This window comes from Stegodyphus dumicola, chromosome 8, assembly GCF_044657685.1.
Source record: "Stegodyphus dumicola isolate Sdum_Otavi_A_Nest chromosome 8, ASM4465768v1".
Classification (NCBI taxonomy): domain Eukaryota; kingdom Metazoa; phylum Arthropoda; class Arachnida; order Araneae; family Eresidae; genus Stegodyphus; species Stegodyphus dumicola.
In genome coordinates, this window is record NC_140775.1 from 47523299 (window position 1) to 47539426 (window position 16128).

General features: G+C 31.6%; 1 protein-coding gene across 2 annotated transcripts in view; it reads left to right on the forward strand.

The window, feature by feature from the left end:
* LOC146995805 (charged multivesicular body protein 5-like) overlaps nt 1-16128 on the forward strand; it is a 216213-nt gene that overhangs the window by 193973 nt on the left and 6112 nt on the right. For both annotated transcript variants that reach the window (XM_085821818.1, XM_085821817.1), the window contains 5 exons: nt 7687-7767; nt 8962-9066; nt 9154-9200; nt 11906-11990; nt 15665-15756. In XM_085821818.1, coding sequence (XP_085677944.1) covers nt 7687-7767; nt 8962-9066; nt 9154-9200; nt 11906-11990; nt 15665-15718 — 372 coding nt within the window. In that variant the 3' untranslated portion in view covers nt 15719-15756. The remainder of the gene's footprint in view (nt 1-7686; nt 7768-8961; nt 9067-9153; nt 9201-11905; nt 11991-15664; nt 15757-16128) is intronic.

Here is a 16128-nt window from a genome sequence, read left to right on the forward strand (position 1 = left end):
AATGATTGTAACCTCGACACCAGTTGACATTACATAAAAAAAAAAAATTACAAACACAAAAAGAATGTATTTAAAAATATGCATATGTGCGTTATAAGGTATTTTCTCCCTCGACTGCGCATGCCTTCCTGGTGTAATTGGACGCTGATGAAAGCGCACATTGATAAAAGCCCAGACAGATAAAAGCCCACACTGATAAAAGCCCACATAGATATAAGTGCACGCTGATAAAAGCCCACACTGACAAAAACCCACACCGATATATATGCTACGTTAAAATTAATATTTTTTCCCTTTTTTCTTCAGCTTCACAAAGCAGGTTCATGAATAAAGATAAAATAAAAATAAATTAAATTAATAAAAATAATTGAACAATAAATTTAAGTAGCAGAACACATTTCATTTTGGACTCCGGCTGAATTAAAATCCTATATGTATATAGAACAGAGAGTCAATGGAAATAATATAATTAAAAACATATATATGTATGTGTAACTTTGTTTTTATATTTACGCGACAAATGGAAGTGAACCTCGTATAAGTCCGACAAAGGGAGATGAAAGGGAATACTGGCCACACTGCTTCTTTTAATTCTACAAAATTATAAGGAGTATAAAATGTATGTAAATTTTCATCATATACAGAGAATAATTTATGAATAATTTTCACTGCAGAAAATTTTGCAGATAATGAATTAATTATGGAGAATTATAGCCTAACTTTCATTTCAAGGAGAAAAATAAAAGTACCGTATTCTATTATGATTAAGTAAACATTTGTGTGCGCTATCACAAACACTGTTTTAATAGTGAATTAAAAGCAGGGTTTCAAATAATCTAGTTAAATTTTGACAACTTGGATTTTAAATAAATTAATTTCATTCCCACTTGAAATTTCATTTTTAATCATAATAATTATTACTTGTAAAATTTTTCATGAAGTCATAGCTATTTTGGATTTCCTGAAAATGTGTGTTGTTTATAAATGGGCATTCGCTCGTGGGGTTTTCTCTTGCAGCTTTCTAACTGGCCGCTGGCTATTCAGGCGGGGAACCATTGAGTTCCTTTTCTTTTGCCCCAACTGTGTGAAAAAGCAGTTAAAGAGAGGAGAACCTTGCTTAATTGCTTTATCCCCTATCGAGCCTAGGGTGCCAAAGAACGGCCTCAGAAGGGACGGGATGGCAGAAGAGCAATTAAAGGGTGGTCAGGAATAAATTAAAGAGGATTTTAAATGTTTTTTGTTAATTACTAGAAAATAACAATATCTGAAATTCCGCTTGTAACTGAAGTTAACTCTTTCCCTTGCATTTCTTTAGTCTAGTTCTTGAATAACTTTTTATCTAAGGATTTAGTTAGCATTTCAATTATTTTAAAAATTTCAATAGCTGGAAAACGAAAGGAATTAAATATTTCTTAACCATTTTTAAAGGGATAATTCACTGTTTTTGCAGTAAAACTGCAGAGTGGAAAAATATGCTAGCTCCTGATTCGATAGTGTTTCTAACAACTTTTTGATGAACTAATTAAACTTGTTTGTTCTATCGAAGTAAAGCCATTGTTTAAAAGTAAAACTACTGAATTATTTCTAAAAAAGTTAAATTATTACATGTATTAAAATTTACGTAAAAGTAATATTTTTCATTTTAACTTTCATATGGTTGAAAATGTAGCCATATGAAAGTTAGAATGAAAAATAAGAAGCCATATAAAAGTTAAACTATTCGAATAATTTTAATAACGAAGATTTCTGAACTCAAGAACAAGAGAATTTAAGAACCATGAACCATTGTAAGAAAAGTAATCTTGCGCATTAAAAATAATTTTTATTTCAATAAAAAATATTATGTTACTCGATTAACTGTAAACACTTAAAAAACAGTACATTTTAATTTACCGTAATTATTTATATTCAAAAACTTTCAATGAAGCAAATTTATTAAACAGCATTTAAAAATTGGATTTCACTGGAACACTTCTTTTGGGGGTTTTATGCTGTTATTACATGTTGAATATTATTTCACCTAGATTAAGAAAAAGAAACGCGTAACACGTAAAAATTTCTTATTTAGAAAAATTATCAAATTTAAGTCATTTTTTTCACATCGAAATGTATTATTATCCCTATACGAATTCTATATTCTGACAACACAGAAATAGTAGACACATAACTTCTAGGAGATATTTCTTATAAACCTCGTGTGTTGGCGATCAAGTAGAAAAAAATGCTTAATTATGGAGCTACGTTTTGAATATTTTTTTCCCTTATTAAATAAGTTCTTTTTTTTTTTTTTTTTTTTTTTTTTTTTTAAATTTGTGTCTTAACTTTTATTTTCAAAAAACGTGCACGAAGTTTTATATAACAAAAGTTAGTATAAGAGAAGTGAGACAAATTAAATTATATGTACATTCAGTCACTATTAAAAACTAATTCTGTCTAAAAGCTGTACATTAAGAAAGCGTCATTCATCCAATTCTTAAGCTTTTCATGTAGGCACAAGGCTCACCAGCGACCAAGTGATAAAAAAGCTGAACACTGGTAGTTCATTCCAGGGTTCAAATCTCGGTGGAAAAGCTTACTGCATGGGCGCTTTCGTGGTTTTCCCCTTGCGTAACATGTATACGAGCGAATTTCCTTTAAAACGTCCTCCACGAAGGCATGCCTTTCCTTGGCTTAGTGCCATTTCGTCCGTTTTCTTTTCATGCCGCGTTCGAAACAGTGTCGTTTGTCCGCGGCCTGTCGATCTTATTCTGTCTTTCCCGTTTCATTCGTTGTTCAAAAAGTCACTTTTTGATTAAAAAAAGATATATTCAGACGAAATGACCCTTACTACTTTGACCTGACTTAGCCCTTGAGTTCTAATATTTATTAAACATTTTCTTTAAATAAATTTATTCCGAGCAGAATAATGAATTTCAGACATGTTCAAGAGGCGTGTTTTTGAATCTAATTCCATTTTTGTCATTATAGTGTCCATTGTTTAATTTTACATACTTCTAAAGAAATAGAACCACTGTTCCTCTGCTTTGACAGAAAATCAAAATGTAGCAAGTGTATAACGAAGATGTACATGTTTTACTAAAAATATAGTGAGCCCTCTATAAACGCAACCGTTCACGGTTTTAAAGGATTTTGGTTGTACATATGGTGGTCTTAGAAATATAATATTCACTGGCAATGTTTGTTTATCTTCACAAAAAGTACAGGTCTCTTTCAAAAGGCGACGTCTTAGAAATGTCTTCAACAGATATAATTCACTATAATTACTATTTTCTAATGTGTGTGTGTGATTATGGCAAAGCCTCGAAGACTATCTGCCTAAGGGGAAGAATGCCTTCGTGGAGGAGGGCTTTCTAAGGGAAACTGGCTCGTATACACGTTACACATGGGGAAAACCACGAAAACATCCATGCAGCCAGCCCATTCGCGGGATTCGAACCTCGGACCGAACTACCAGTGTTCAGCGACTTAACCGCTCGGCCGCTGGTGGGCTTACTTTATAATGGATAATGGAATTAATTTAATCTAATGTCAGCTACAAAACGGTTATTTACAAAAGGGAGAATTAAAAGCACTGTAACTGTAATTAAGAGCACAGTAATTTTTCTTTCACAATCAGCTGTTAGATAAGATTAGCTGCTTTCTGTTTATTTTTCACGTTATATAACAGATATTCATACGTCTTGAACAAATATACAGCAAATGCAAGACAAATTATTAAAATATTACAATTTGAAACATTAATACTAATTTTCTATTACTATACATAATACTATTAATGAATGATGAATTTATATAATATGTATACTTAGAATCTAAAAACGATGAATTTTGAATCTGATGACTCTATAAATATATATTTATGTAGTTACAAAATTTTATTACATGTTATTATATGCATAGTTCTTTGTAATCTTCACAATCTCTAATAAAATGCTTCATATTTATTACTATATTTTGAGGTGATTGTACTTAAATTTGTAGAGATGTTGACTTCTAAGAGTTGTTCCATCCCCCCCAAAAAAAATAAATAAATAAAATGAAAATTAAAAACACTATTCCAAATTGCTGTAGTTGAAAGATTAAGAGGTTATATTTGTAATTCATTTTCTGCCAGGGTGTCAGCTGATAGTTTTAATTTATTCAGAAATCTAAAAGAAAATATCTCTAGGAAATCGCCAAATTATAATTGTTACATTCAAAAAAGCTTTCAATGAGAAATATATTTAAACTTAGATAATAAGCTCAGTGTAAAGTAAAGAATAAAATATCTCTTAACCAAGTTTTCATTGTGCTTAACTGTTTTAATATTCCTACACTGAAAAGGAACTAAAAGGAACTAAAGGAAAAACGAAGAAGAAATAAAATAAAATTCAACTGTTTTTAATTAAAAAGTTAATAGTTTTAATAATGAAACAAAATTATATTTAATATCAGCCATATTACCGTAAAAATAGCATGTGAGAAACTCCACAATGATATTTTTCATTTTCACATACACATACAAAAGTTAAATAAGTATATAAATAATAAAATGAAATTTCAGATTTATCATCGAAACGTTATAGCTAATCACTTAATCAGAGAGTAGAAAGTTTGCTTTCAACATAATAAATTAAATAAACAGACAGACAAATATTTGTCTCAAATATATGTATACAAACAGACATATGTGTGAGACGTTAAAATTCAGATCTGAATAACTCCATTTATTACAATTAATATTATAAATACATGGTATAGTAATAAAAAACCATATGTCCATTTCGATTATGTGCGCTTTTAAATCAGTATGGGCTTTTATCAGCGTGGGCTTATATCAACGTGGGCTTTTATCAGTGCGAGCTTTTATCAATGTGCGCTTTCATCGTTGTGGGTGTTTGTCGCGTGGGCAATTATCATAGTGGGCTTTTTTTTTGTTCGGTTTTGATGCATTCTTTTAAATATCGTCGATAAAAATTAATAAGACCTCACAACGTTCTGAGTTCATGAACGGTTGTTGGAAGTTTGTAATTAACAATAGTTTGGACTTTGTTAGGTAAATTTCTGTATAAGTTCAAGCCACAATACATTCATACCTTCGTGCAGATTCTCCATTATTGATTTCTTTAAAGCGATAATATTTGGTGACAACAATTTGAAAAGTAAATTACTATGAGTCAATGCAAAATCCATTTCGAGACATTCCATTCGGGACAAAAGTCCGTTTGGGGCTTATTATTATGAAAAGTTTTGTTAAAAGAAGTCAGAATCTCAATCCACTGACAACACCCGATTGATATCTGAAATAACTTAGCATGCATATTAAGCAACTATAGATATACAAATGTATGTGATTGATTTTGTAGGAAACGGTGCAATGCACGCATACATACAATTATTAGATATTTACTCTTGAGGACGTGCAGCACGTGTAACTTTCTTTCTTTTTAATCTGAATTTGCTTCAAGTTGTTTCTAAAATTCGCTTTTAAACATATATTAACATTTTTCTTATTTTAAGCAGATACTTGATTTTTTTCATCAATATTCTCATCATTTTTAATACAACATAGATTGGGGTTACCACATTCTGAGGAAAAGAAGTCAGGGATGCTCCAAACAAAATTTTAACCAGTTTTATCGTTCGGAAAGGAAAATTTTGCCAGAAATTTAATTTCCGAAGGATATGGTTAGAGCACGATAATAATAAATGAAAAGTAGTCATGCATAAACTACCGGCTGCTATCAGAAAGTTATTATTTTGTAAACCTACATTGCAGTAAGAATACAGAGGCTGTTCACACATTTTTTAGACGATATATATTGTATTCACAAAACTAAGGGGACTCATCGGGAGATTTAGTAGGGATATCAGCTAAGAGTATGGCCTTGATACCAGTTTTTTGTTCCATTTCTTTTAGGAAATTTACAGTGGATTTTGTAGTGTGACTGCTAGCTTTGTCCTGATGGAGTCTCACACATGGATGGCACTGTGGGTAAAGCGATGGTATTTCATTCAGAAAAATTGGCGATAAAATCTGTTCCTGATAGTATTTGGAGTTAATCTTGACGTTTGTTTTGCACTCTCTTTATTTTTAACTTGCCATTATAAGAAAAACCAGCAACAATCATGAATCCCTTAGGAAAAACTTTCTTTCGATTCTTTGAACCATGTACTTAAATTTTTTCTCCCCTTTTATGATAATAAATGGCTTTTTTTTTTTTGTTACAATCATTTAGATAACCCATGGTTCATCTATTGTTATAAATATTTTCCATTTTTCTTGGGATACGAGTTTCTCATATAGAATTCTGCAGCGTGTCCTGCATTGAACGATATGCTTTGGAAGAAGACGATGCACATTGCGTTTTCTTGCTTTCTTAAGGTTTAAATCAATGTTTATCATTTTGTTTACAGTGGACACCGGGCATTTTAATGATTTTGCAACTGTCCTTTGACTAGGGGGATTTTCTTGTAATATTAAACAACGTACCTTTGCAATAGTCGAAGATGTCCGTTTTTTCTTTGGATACTTGTTTGGAATTTTTGTCCCACTTGTGGCTCCAATTTGAAGCTTTTTTCCTTTATTGTTGATGATATTACCTATCGACGCTTTAGATATCACTAAACAATGACTCTCACATCGTTTTTGGATAACGGAGTATGCATTATTGTCGTCGGAAAGAGCGTCAATGTAACCTTCGAACCACTGCTTTGTTAAATTCGCCATTTTGAATAAAAACAAAACTTTCAAGCCACAGACGATAATTTTGACTTTTAAAAACATAGTACAAATGAAATTATTTCTTTTGCAGCAAACGATTTTTTATTACCGCTTACCAAAATCGTCTAAAAAATGTGCGAACAGCCTCTGTACATAGTGATATTAAAATAACAATATGCGATAGTAGCTGAGTCGAACACGTTGCACAGAGCGCCATGAATCCGGCTCATTTACCATATAAAGAAGCCTGAGGGACACCTCACAATCATGAATCTTGATGGCATTTCCCAGGAGGGACATCGGAGGAACAAAGAAAAAGGGGGGCCAGGATTTCGAAAGATCCAACACATGAGCAGTAGATAAGGCTACAATGAGTTGGAGCATAAAATAACAGATGTAAGGTGAAATCGCATGTTTGGAAAGTTTTCTAAGTGTGAGAACAATTGCGACGTCCGGTTAGCTTAACAAGAATCTACAGAAAAAAATGGTTCAGATAATAAATGTAAGGGAAAATAAAATGGATAAAATGCTGTTACAAAAATGCAGATACGAAATTGAATAGAGTGAAAAAATAACCAAAGAAATATAGTTTAGCAATTACAATAAAGGAAGGAGAAAATTATGCGAATATTTTTAAAACTTTCAGAAACTAGCGCTAAAACACCTAGTTGGGAAAATACGCGAGCCCAAATAGGGTATTTTTCTCATATGAGGTTTCCTTTGCTTAATTTTTTAAGTTAAGGTTTTGCATTTTCCCACCTTCTACCTGTTTTCGAGTAGTAACCTAGATTGTATTACTTATAATAATTTATACTCCTGTTGATATATATTTCTATTTATTCTTTCCAGATTTAAGTTTTCTTTACCTAGCAACATTATATTCTTTTCAGGTGCTTTTGTTTGTTACTACCATTTCCAGTTTCTTATATTTCATTTACATTTAACGTGTAATTTTAGATTTAATTTATTGCTCATTTATATAGGTAAATTCAACCATGGATCGGTTATCTGGAAAGACAAAACCTAAAGAAGTTGCACCAAATCTGTTAAAATATATGGCAATGGTAAGTACCATTTTTCATAATTTTCCCTCCAACATGACTCAAGTTTTCCTCATAATCAACCTAGCCTCTTATTATTTTCACTGAAGAAATTCTTCCATAATTGGCATATTTAATATTTTATATAATCTGATTATTCCTATTCTTACTTAAAAATAAATTTTATGTGTGAAAATATTTGCTCTCATTTATGAGTCGAAACGAATACAGACAAAATGACAAAACGAGTTTTTTGGAATTATGGATCATCTTTGCCAAACTTACGGATTTCTCTTTGAAATTATGTTACAATTTTTATTTGAATTATGTTCATAACAGCAACTTTGTTTATCAGCAGCAGACAGATTGAACATAAAAAAAAATAATAATATCTCATGTTTTTCAAATGGCAACAGACTAGAATGAAAAGTAAAAGAAGGCGTTAAAGTGAAAGAAATCAAAATCGCATTTCGAGACTAAAATTCCGTTAGGGTTAAAAATCACGATCCCTTCTTACGAATGAATATCGAGTTGAATTATAAATATAACTACATCCAATTGACTTTTCGTCCAGGCAAAACGACTACAGCCCTCACATTAACTTAGACTTGTACCTAATAATAGTCGATTCATTATTTAAAGTAGGTCAAAGCCATGAGGATTATATGCCTGACAGGAGGGATGCCTTCATTTAAAGCTTTCTGAAGCAAATTTGTTCACCATTTTGTTCTTATCATTTCTTCATTTAAAGCCAGTTTGTTTGCCTGGGATCCAACCCAAACTTCCTCGAATTCAGTGGTCTTAATCACTCGGCCAAGAATGAGGTGCACCTGATAATGAAAAGAAAACAATTCTGAAAAAATAATTTTTAGTCTTAATGCATAAATTTTAATACCTAAAATATATTTCATATTTCATTTCTGAGGGGGGAATTTAATTAAATTATTTGTTTTTCTGTTATAATATTTGTGAGTTACAAACGAAAAAGTTTTTCTGTTATAATATTTGAGTGACAAACAAAATTTCTGTGGTCCTTCGTGTGAAATGATTCGATAACTTGAAGACAGACAGAAATGGTATTTTTTTAATTGGAACTGTCTGGTATGTTACAGCCCGATTTAAATTATATTTACTTTTCATTCGTTTTTAAAGTACATTAACCATATAAGTTTTTATTTTAATTTAATTATTCCTTTTTTCTTTTTTTTAATAATGCAGGTTAATAAAAGGATTGAGTCCATAGATATGAAAATAGCAGAGTTAGATGAAATATTAGTAAATTATAAAGATCATCTGGAAGAAATGAGAGAGGATCCAGCAAGAGTGAGTTTTTCAACCCTTTTGCAAGTAAAAAGAAATATGTGAAATTGATTCAAGATTATTTAATTATATGATTTTTTTCTTTTGTAGATTTGTATTGAAATCGCAGAGTCGAGTGTACAAAAAAGAAAAAAACTGTAAGTACTTTTTTTCCCCAATTTTCAGATACAATGATCTGTCAACAACCTGTTTTTATATTTCATACTGAATTTTACCTAACAAATGTTTTTATGTTTGCCATTTTTCAATGTAAAAATAAGCTGGATGCATATGTGAGGTTTTGGAGACTACGAAACCTGTCCGGTATTTATATATGGAGTAGATAAAAATGTAAACTATATGTCATAGAGCTGTTTTTATCTCCTCTTAAGTGTGGAAAATCTTATATCAGACTTTGTATAATTGCAATCTTACTTTTTTTATTTCCAGCCACTTTTCTTATTTACTTTATTTCAAAAAAGAATTACGTTTTTCATATCTCAAAAGTGCGACTTAAAACATATATTAGATTTATATATAGCATTATTCTAACATAGACATTTTGACACAAATTCGGACTTTTTCCGAAAGAAACATATCATTTTTTTTCATTTCGATTCTACGAAACAAATTATGTTTAGATGTTAAATTTTGTAATTTTTGGTGAGAAATTGAAAAATTTATCTTGGCGCATTTCTTTTGAGTTTGGCCAAGAATAATTCACTTGGCGGAATTCTTAATTTATATTAACCTACTTACTTTCCTTATTTTTCATTGATGCACGAGAGGAAAAAGGTCCATCGTTCATTCTTTCAAATAAGTGTAACAAAGTGCGTGAACCACATTTTCGTTATTATCGCTTATATAAAATACGCCAAATTTCAAAACGCACCAAAATGTAAATTTACATATATCTTAGGAAATATTGAATAAAAAATTCTGAGTTTTTGCTGATATGCTTAGAAATACATCTACTTTAAGATGATGTTAAAATTTTTGTAGGTTATAATACAAACTTTTTTCGAAAAATTTATAAAAAGTATTCAAAAATACAAATTTTTAAAAGATATAATAAAAATGTACGAATTATATTTGGATTAAGCCTAAATTCGAATTCTGGAAGAAGGAATCAAGTTAGTTTAATAAAAAAAAGAGATATTAATAAATATGTATCTAGTTCAATTAAACATTGAGGAGCTAAAATTTTTAGAACTAATTTTTATAAAAGTACTCGTGAGATTTTTACAAAACTTGGCAGTTTCGCATAATTTGAGTCGCGGAATCGAAATACGAAAAAAAATTGGCATATCATTTCAGAAAAAGTCCTATTTTGTGTCAAAATACCTATATTAAAACCATGCTATATATCAGGGGTCGTCAAACTTCATAACGACAAGAGCCGCATAGTAGATTTCATGAATGTTCGAGAACCGCAAATACATATTTATACCGTTTCAAAAATAATAAGACATGTATTCAATGGAAAGAAACTTTTGAAGTAAATTAATGAGAATTTCGCATTTTTTATGTAATTAAACATGGTTACATATAAATGCAAATACATGTTTTGTTTTCTGCTGGCCTGTATTCAGTAAAGTAAGTCCCAATGAAATATAAATTTGAAATTACTGTATTATGTAGTACTGTTCAGACAGGAAAAGGTAAACATTTTCTTTTTGTTTCCTTTATCCTCCTCCTTTTATAATTGCCGTTTGATTTTAGTAGAAATAAGCTAAAATCCGAAAAATATAAATTGGTCTTTAAGAATACAGTTATGTAAAACATTTTTCATTTGAGTGAATTATAAATAATTAATTAAAAAAGTGATTAATAAAGAAACGTGACCATGCCTGCTATATATAAATCTAATAAATACCCTAAGTCGCCCTTTTGAGACCCGAAAAAAGCAAGTTGAAATTTGTCAAACGGGAGATATAGAAATGTCCCATTTTTTTAGGGGGGGGGCTAGTGTACATGCATACATACAATTCTAAATCCAGTCCACCGGTAATTCTAAATTCATATATTACGTTCCTCAGATTAAATTGATTCCTAAAATAAATAAGTGAAATTTTGAAACAATCCTGTGTAATTACCTTTTTGAAATCTTAACTTTTTGATCACCATTGTATTTAGGTATAACATGGAAGTACGTTATGGGAAATTTTTAAAGCATGTAGAATTTTAATATTATTACGGATTTTGTATTTAGTTAGCTATTTTTAGTAGAACTGTAATTAAAATTGTTTTATATCCAATCACAGTGCAGCAGGAGACTTTTAAGAGAAAGCTACGTTGGAAAAGTAAAAATACAGAAGCACGCGCATTTAACAATGAATAATTAGATATCTCGTAATTCTATTCTTTTGCTTTCCAGAAATCTCGAGAAAACGGAAATTACCAGAAGCTTCTCGTGACTGATTAAAAGGCTTTAAAAAGCTGGAGAGAAACATCTCAGTTCAGTTGTCTACTGACTGTTGTTATTGATTGTAGCGAATTCGCGGTGAGATCGGATTAGCTTTCCTTGCGCTTTGGATTGCGTACTATTTAACGTTTTATTAGTTTAAAATATAACTACTGTGTGATATTGTACGAATATCTTTGAGGGAAAAAATCTAGCATTTTATTACAATACTTGTGATAAGAATAAATTTTATTAACCTTTTATCAGACTTGTGCATTCAATCTATTACGAAACCGTATGCACGCAGCAATATTTTTATATACAGTTCATTGTGAAACTCTTATCATATGTTATATGGTTACTGTACACTGTGGATATAAATACCTCCACATGTAAAATTAAAAATATATTGATATTTTATTCTTAACAATTTTATTACATTTAAATTCCTCTTAATAGATACGAGATGGAGAAGGATCGTCTGGCTGATCAGTCTTTTCGTTTGGAGAAAATAAAATCTCTTGTGCAGAGATTTAATGCTATTGTGAGTATTATTCTTTAATGTCTGTTAGGCTTAGTGATATTTATTAATGATCTGTCGTAACGAAGGAACTAAACTGAAATTATAATAATAATAACAATAAAATACATCTGTGACAAGTTTTCGACCTTACGGCCTTGGTTCTAGTGTAGAATTGGGTGCCCCTTCGATTAGCGATAATTTTTGTAAAATTTTGGCGATGAAATCTTATTTCTGGTTACCATGATAGTGTAACTTTGCCTCCTGATTTTTTTAAATAAAAATAGATTGATGTGTACATGGACAAATTTAAACAGTGCGCAATGCCTAGTTTGTGCAATTCTGGGATGTTTTTTTCTTTTTAAATGAAAATAGATCGATGTGTACATGGACACAGAGTTTATGCAATTGTTTGACTTTTTATTTTGGTTCTGCGTAGCGGCCATCTTAAAATTGTGTCTTCCTGGCGCCGATCTTGGCGTCAAAAAAGAATCGCCAAAAAACAAGGGGCACCCAATTGTAAACTTTTACCACGGTCTTTACTTCCATAAATCTCCTATTCCCTAGGGTCACCTATTAGTTCGTACAGTACTCCGGAAGTTAAATTTTCCGAAAAACTACAATGAAGATATACGTCGGGTAAGTAATTTCTTGGACGGAAAAGCAGTTTTCTTAAGTTTTAGCAGTAGTTAGATGAGGTATAATGCTTATATGGCATAAATGTACTTTAGAGTAAGTCCTAGGAAGTAGCACGTGATCACTATACACTAACCAAAGTACAAAATCATGATAAAATAGAGATGCAAATAAATGTAGTAAAAATGCAGAAATCATCGTAAAAATAAAATAATGCTTTAAAATATTTGGGTAAACAGTAAAGATGAAACTGAAATTATATATCTATGTCGTAACACAATTAAGAGGCAATCGGCCTAGTGCGGCCTTTACCAATATACACTCATGTCCAAAATTATCTTTACATACCCAAAAATGATGATATTCAATGAAATATCGAATTAATGTGATCCGTATTTGCAGGGAATGTGTGAAAACCAAGCTTAATTAGCATTATCCAATCAAAAGTAATCAAACGGTTTGTGATATGCAAATCTAGGCGTTACGTCATCCAAGGGTGAATCAAGCGCTTTGCGCAAACTGAATATTTGAGTGAATTTCTGCAACATAGCGTTTGATTTCAGTGTGTAGGGACTCAAAGCGGTTTGTTATGGCTTCGAAGTATCATTTGGAAGAATCTGTAAAGTGGCGAATTATCGGCCGTTTAAAAGCAGGGCAGTCAATCATGGAAACAGCCACATGTTTGAATATTTCAAGACAGACAGTCTCTAAGCTATGGAAACAGTTTCAAAATGATGGAAGTGTTGCAAGAAGGCCTGGACAAGGTCGGAAACGAATGACAACTTCTTCTGAAGATCGGTATCTGGCATTAACTGCCCGTCGTAACAGAAAGGCTATTGCTCGCCAGTTAAATTCAGAGCTTGCAGCCGCCACTGGAACTCTTGCATCACGGCAAACAATATACAGAAGGCTTAATGAAAAAGGCCTGTATGCCAGAAAGCCAAGGGTATGTGTTTTACTGTCTTCACAGAAAAAGAGGGATCGCTTTAATTGGTGTAAAGAACATCAAAACTGGACTGAACTTCAATGGTCCCATGTTCTCTTTACTGATGAGTCGTGGTTTAGTTTAACTGGTGATTCTAAACGTGTTTACATCTGGAGGGAGTCAGGAACACGAAATGATCCCTCAAACATTGTGGAACATGACCGTTTCGGTAGTGGAGGTGTCATGGTATGGGGTGGAATAATGATTGATGGACGTACGCCCCTACACGTGTTCAGCAGCGGATCTGTGACAGGCCAGATATATCGAGATGAGGTCTTAGATCCTTATGTAAGACTTTTCAGGGGTGCATATGGACCTGACTTTTTATTTATGGATGATAATGCCCGTCCACATCGAGAAAACCTCGTTGATGAATTCCTTGAAAGTGAAGACATTAAGCGAATACCTCGGCCACCAAACTCTCCTGACCTTAACCCGATAGAGAACTTATGGGACTACCTTGGAAGAGCAATTGCATGTATACATCCTCCTCCTAGAGATGGAAATGCTCTGAAGATGGCATTGCTGGAAGAGTGGAGATTAATTCCCCAAACTGTGGTTAACAACGTTATTTCCAGCCTTAAAACACGTTGTGATATGTGTGTACAAGTCAGGGGAAATCATATTCCATATTAAATTCGTAAGACTTAATTCTTTTTCTGAATCATTCCTTTTTTTCTTAACTCTTTTTGTCACACTTTATTACCATTTTTATTGTTTCATGCTACAATTTTATATCATATGAGGTGATCTTCAATTTTTTCTTTTGCATTTATGTGTCATCATGTTATGTATGATTCCACGAAAATTCATTAAATTATAAGTCATAGTCTCTGAGAAATCCGTGAATTTATGCATGTAAACATAATTTTGGACATGAGTGTATTATAAGTAGGGTGTCTTTAATGATTTATTAAAATCCTGACACCATTAATATCTGCCATCGTATTTAACCTATATTCCATTTTAGTTGATTAAATGTGGCAAAACATTTATCGTAATTGATAAGTAATCAGTAAAACAATTCGACAAAATAACTGATGATCTGTGGTCATGTTTAATCCATCATAATCGAAATTAGTTGAAACAGTGGATACAAATTCAGCATTGCATATTGTTGTTTCAAAGCAAATTAGAAATCGATGAAAATCTGTGGTTTTATTTTTATTTCCTCCATAACTTTTGATATTAGAATCTTGAGTTGTTCGTTTCAGATTGAGCCCACATTCCTTCAAAATTTTCCTGCTATTATACTGTTCTTTTCTTTTTGTATTTGCGCATGCGTATATATTAGATTGATAGTGACAAGCAAAAATTTCACCAATCAAAATCAAAGAAACAGGAGATTATATTAAATTATTAGATTATTATAGATTATATTATTAGAACTATTATAGATTATATTATTAGATTATTATTAAAAATATTGAATATTGGTAAAAGCGCAGTTTGAAGAAGCGGGTATTCACTCAGGTAGAGAAAATATATATGCAATATAGATAAAATATGTGAATGCCACGCATGTGCACTCAGATGGTCTTCGGCCGCCTTCGCTACCGATTAATTTGGTCAGTTCCATAGACTGCCCGTAGCAAGCGATTGAACTTTTTTGGGAAAAAAGGTGGACGTCGACCTTTCCCAGCACCCAGAAAAGAATTATAGAAAGTTTGGTGACGATAGCTATAGTAGTGACTGAGTGTATCATGAACAAACAAACAGACATTCTTCTTTATATATAGAGAGAGAGATAAATGAAAGGGTATTGCTAATCTTTCAGTAGAGCCTTGAATACTCCAATATAGCCTTGAAATTAGCTTGCTTATAGTTTCTCAAGGCTATTAGAGTTAAATCTCTTGCTCTAGCAGTTATAAATTTTGATCACATGACTAACAAAATACGTAGTATTTTATGTTAATAACAATTGCCAGGAGTTGTATCAAGATTTATTGTCACATTGAAATAGTTAATGAACGCAGTTTTTTAAACTTTGGAGCAAATCTTATTTCAGACTTTTCTTGTACAGACTGTGCAATTATGTGAGTTTAGGAGTGGTAATTTTTTTCAATCTATATTACAGACTGATGCCATGAATATGACAGTAAAAGAACGAAAAGACTGTCCAGAAAAGTAAAGACTAATACTGTAAGAAAAGTAAAGATTGATACTGAGGTAAGAAATTTATATTTTGCTATTCCGTAACATGAACAAAAAATATGATATGACCAGAAAATGACCAATTCCATGTTAAGACGTAGAATTGGTGGAATAGCAACGAGCTTTAAGTAAACTATCAACTTCTGGTTGATGGTTTTGAAGTAAAATCTAATTGGCTTATAAACCCTATGGTTCAATGTTAATTATAAACATCACTCATTTTTTAGTATTCCATTCTCTCATACGATGGATATTTGTAACTGTACGGGCTCATGTACACATCAGTTGACACACTTAAAAATATCCCGTCGATCGTGGTATATCCTCTGGTCATCGCATTCACAAATCAATCGCCTAACAAACACAAAATTTTTAAACGCAGCATAT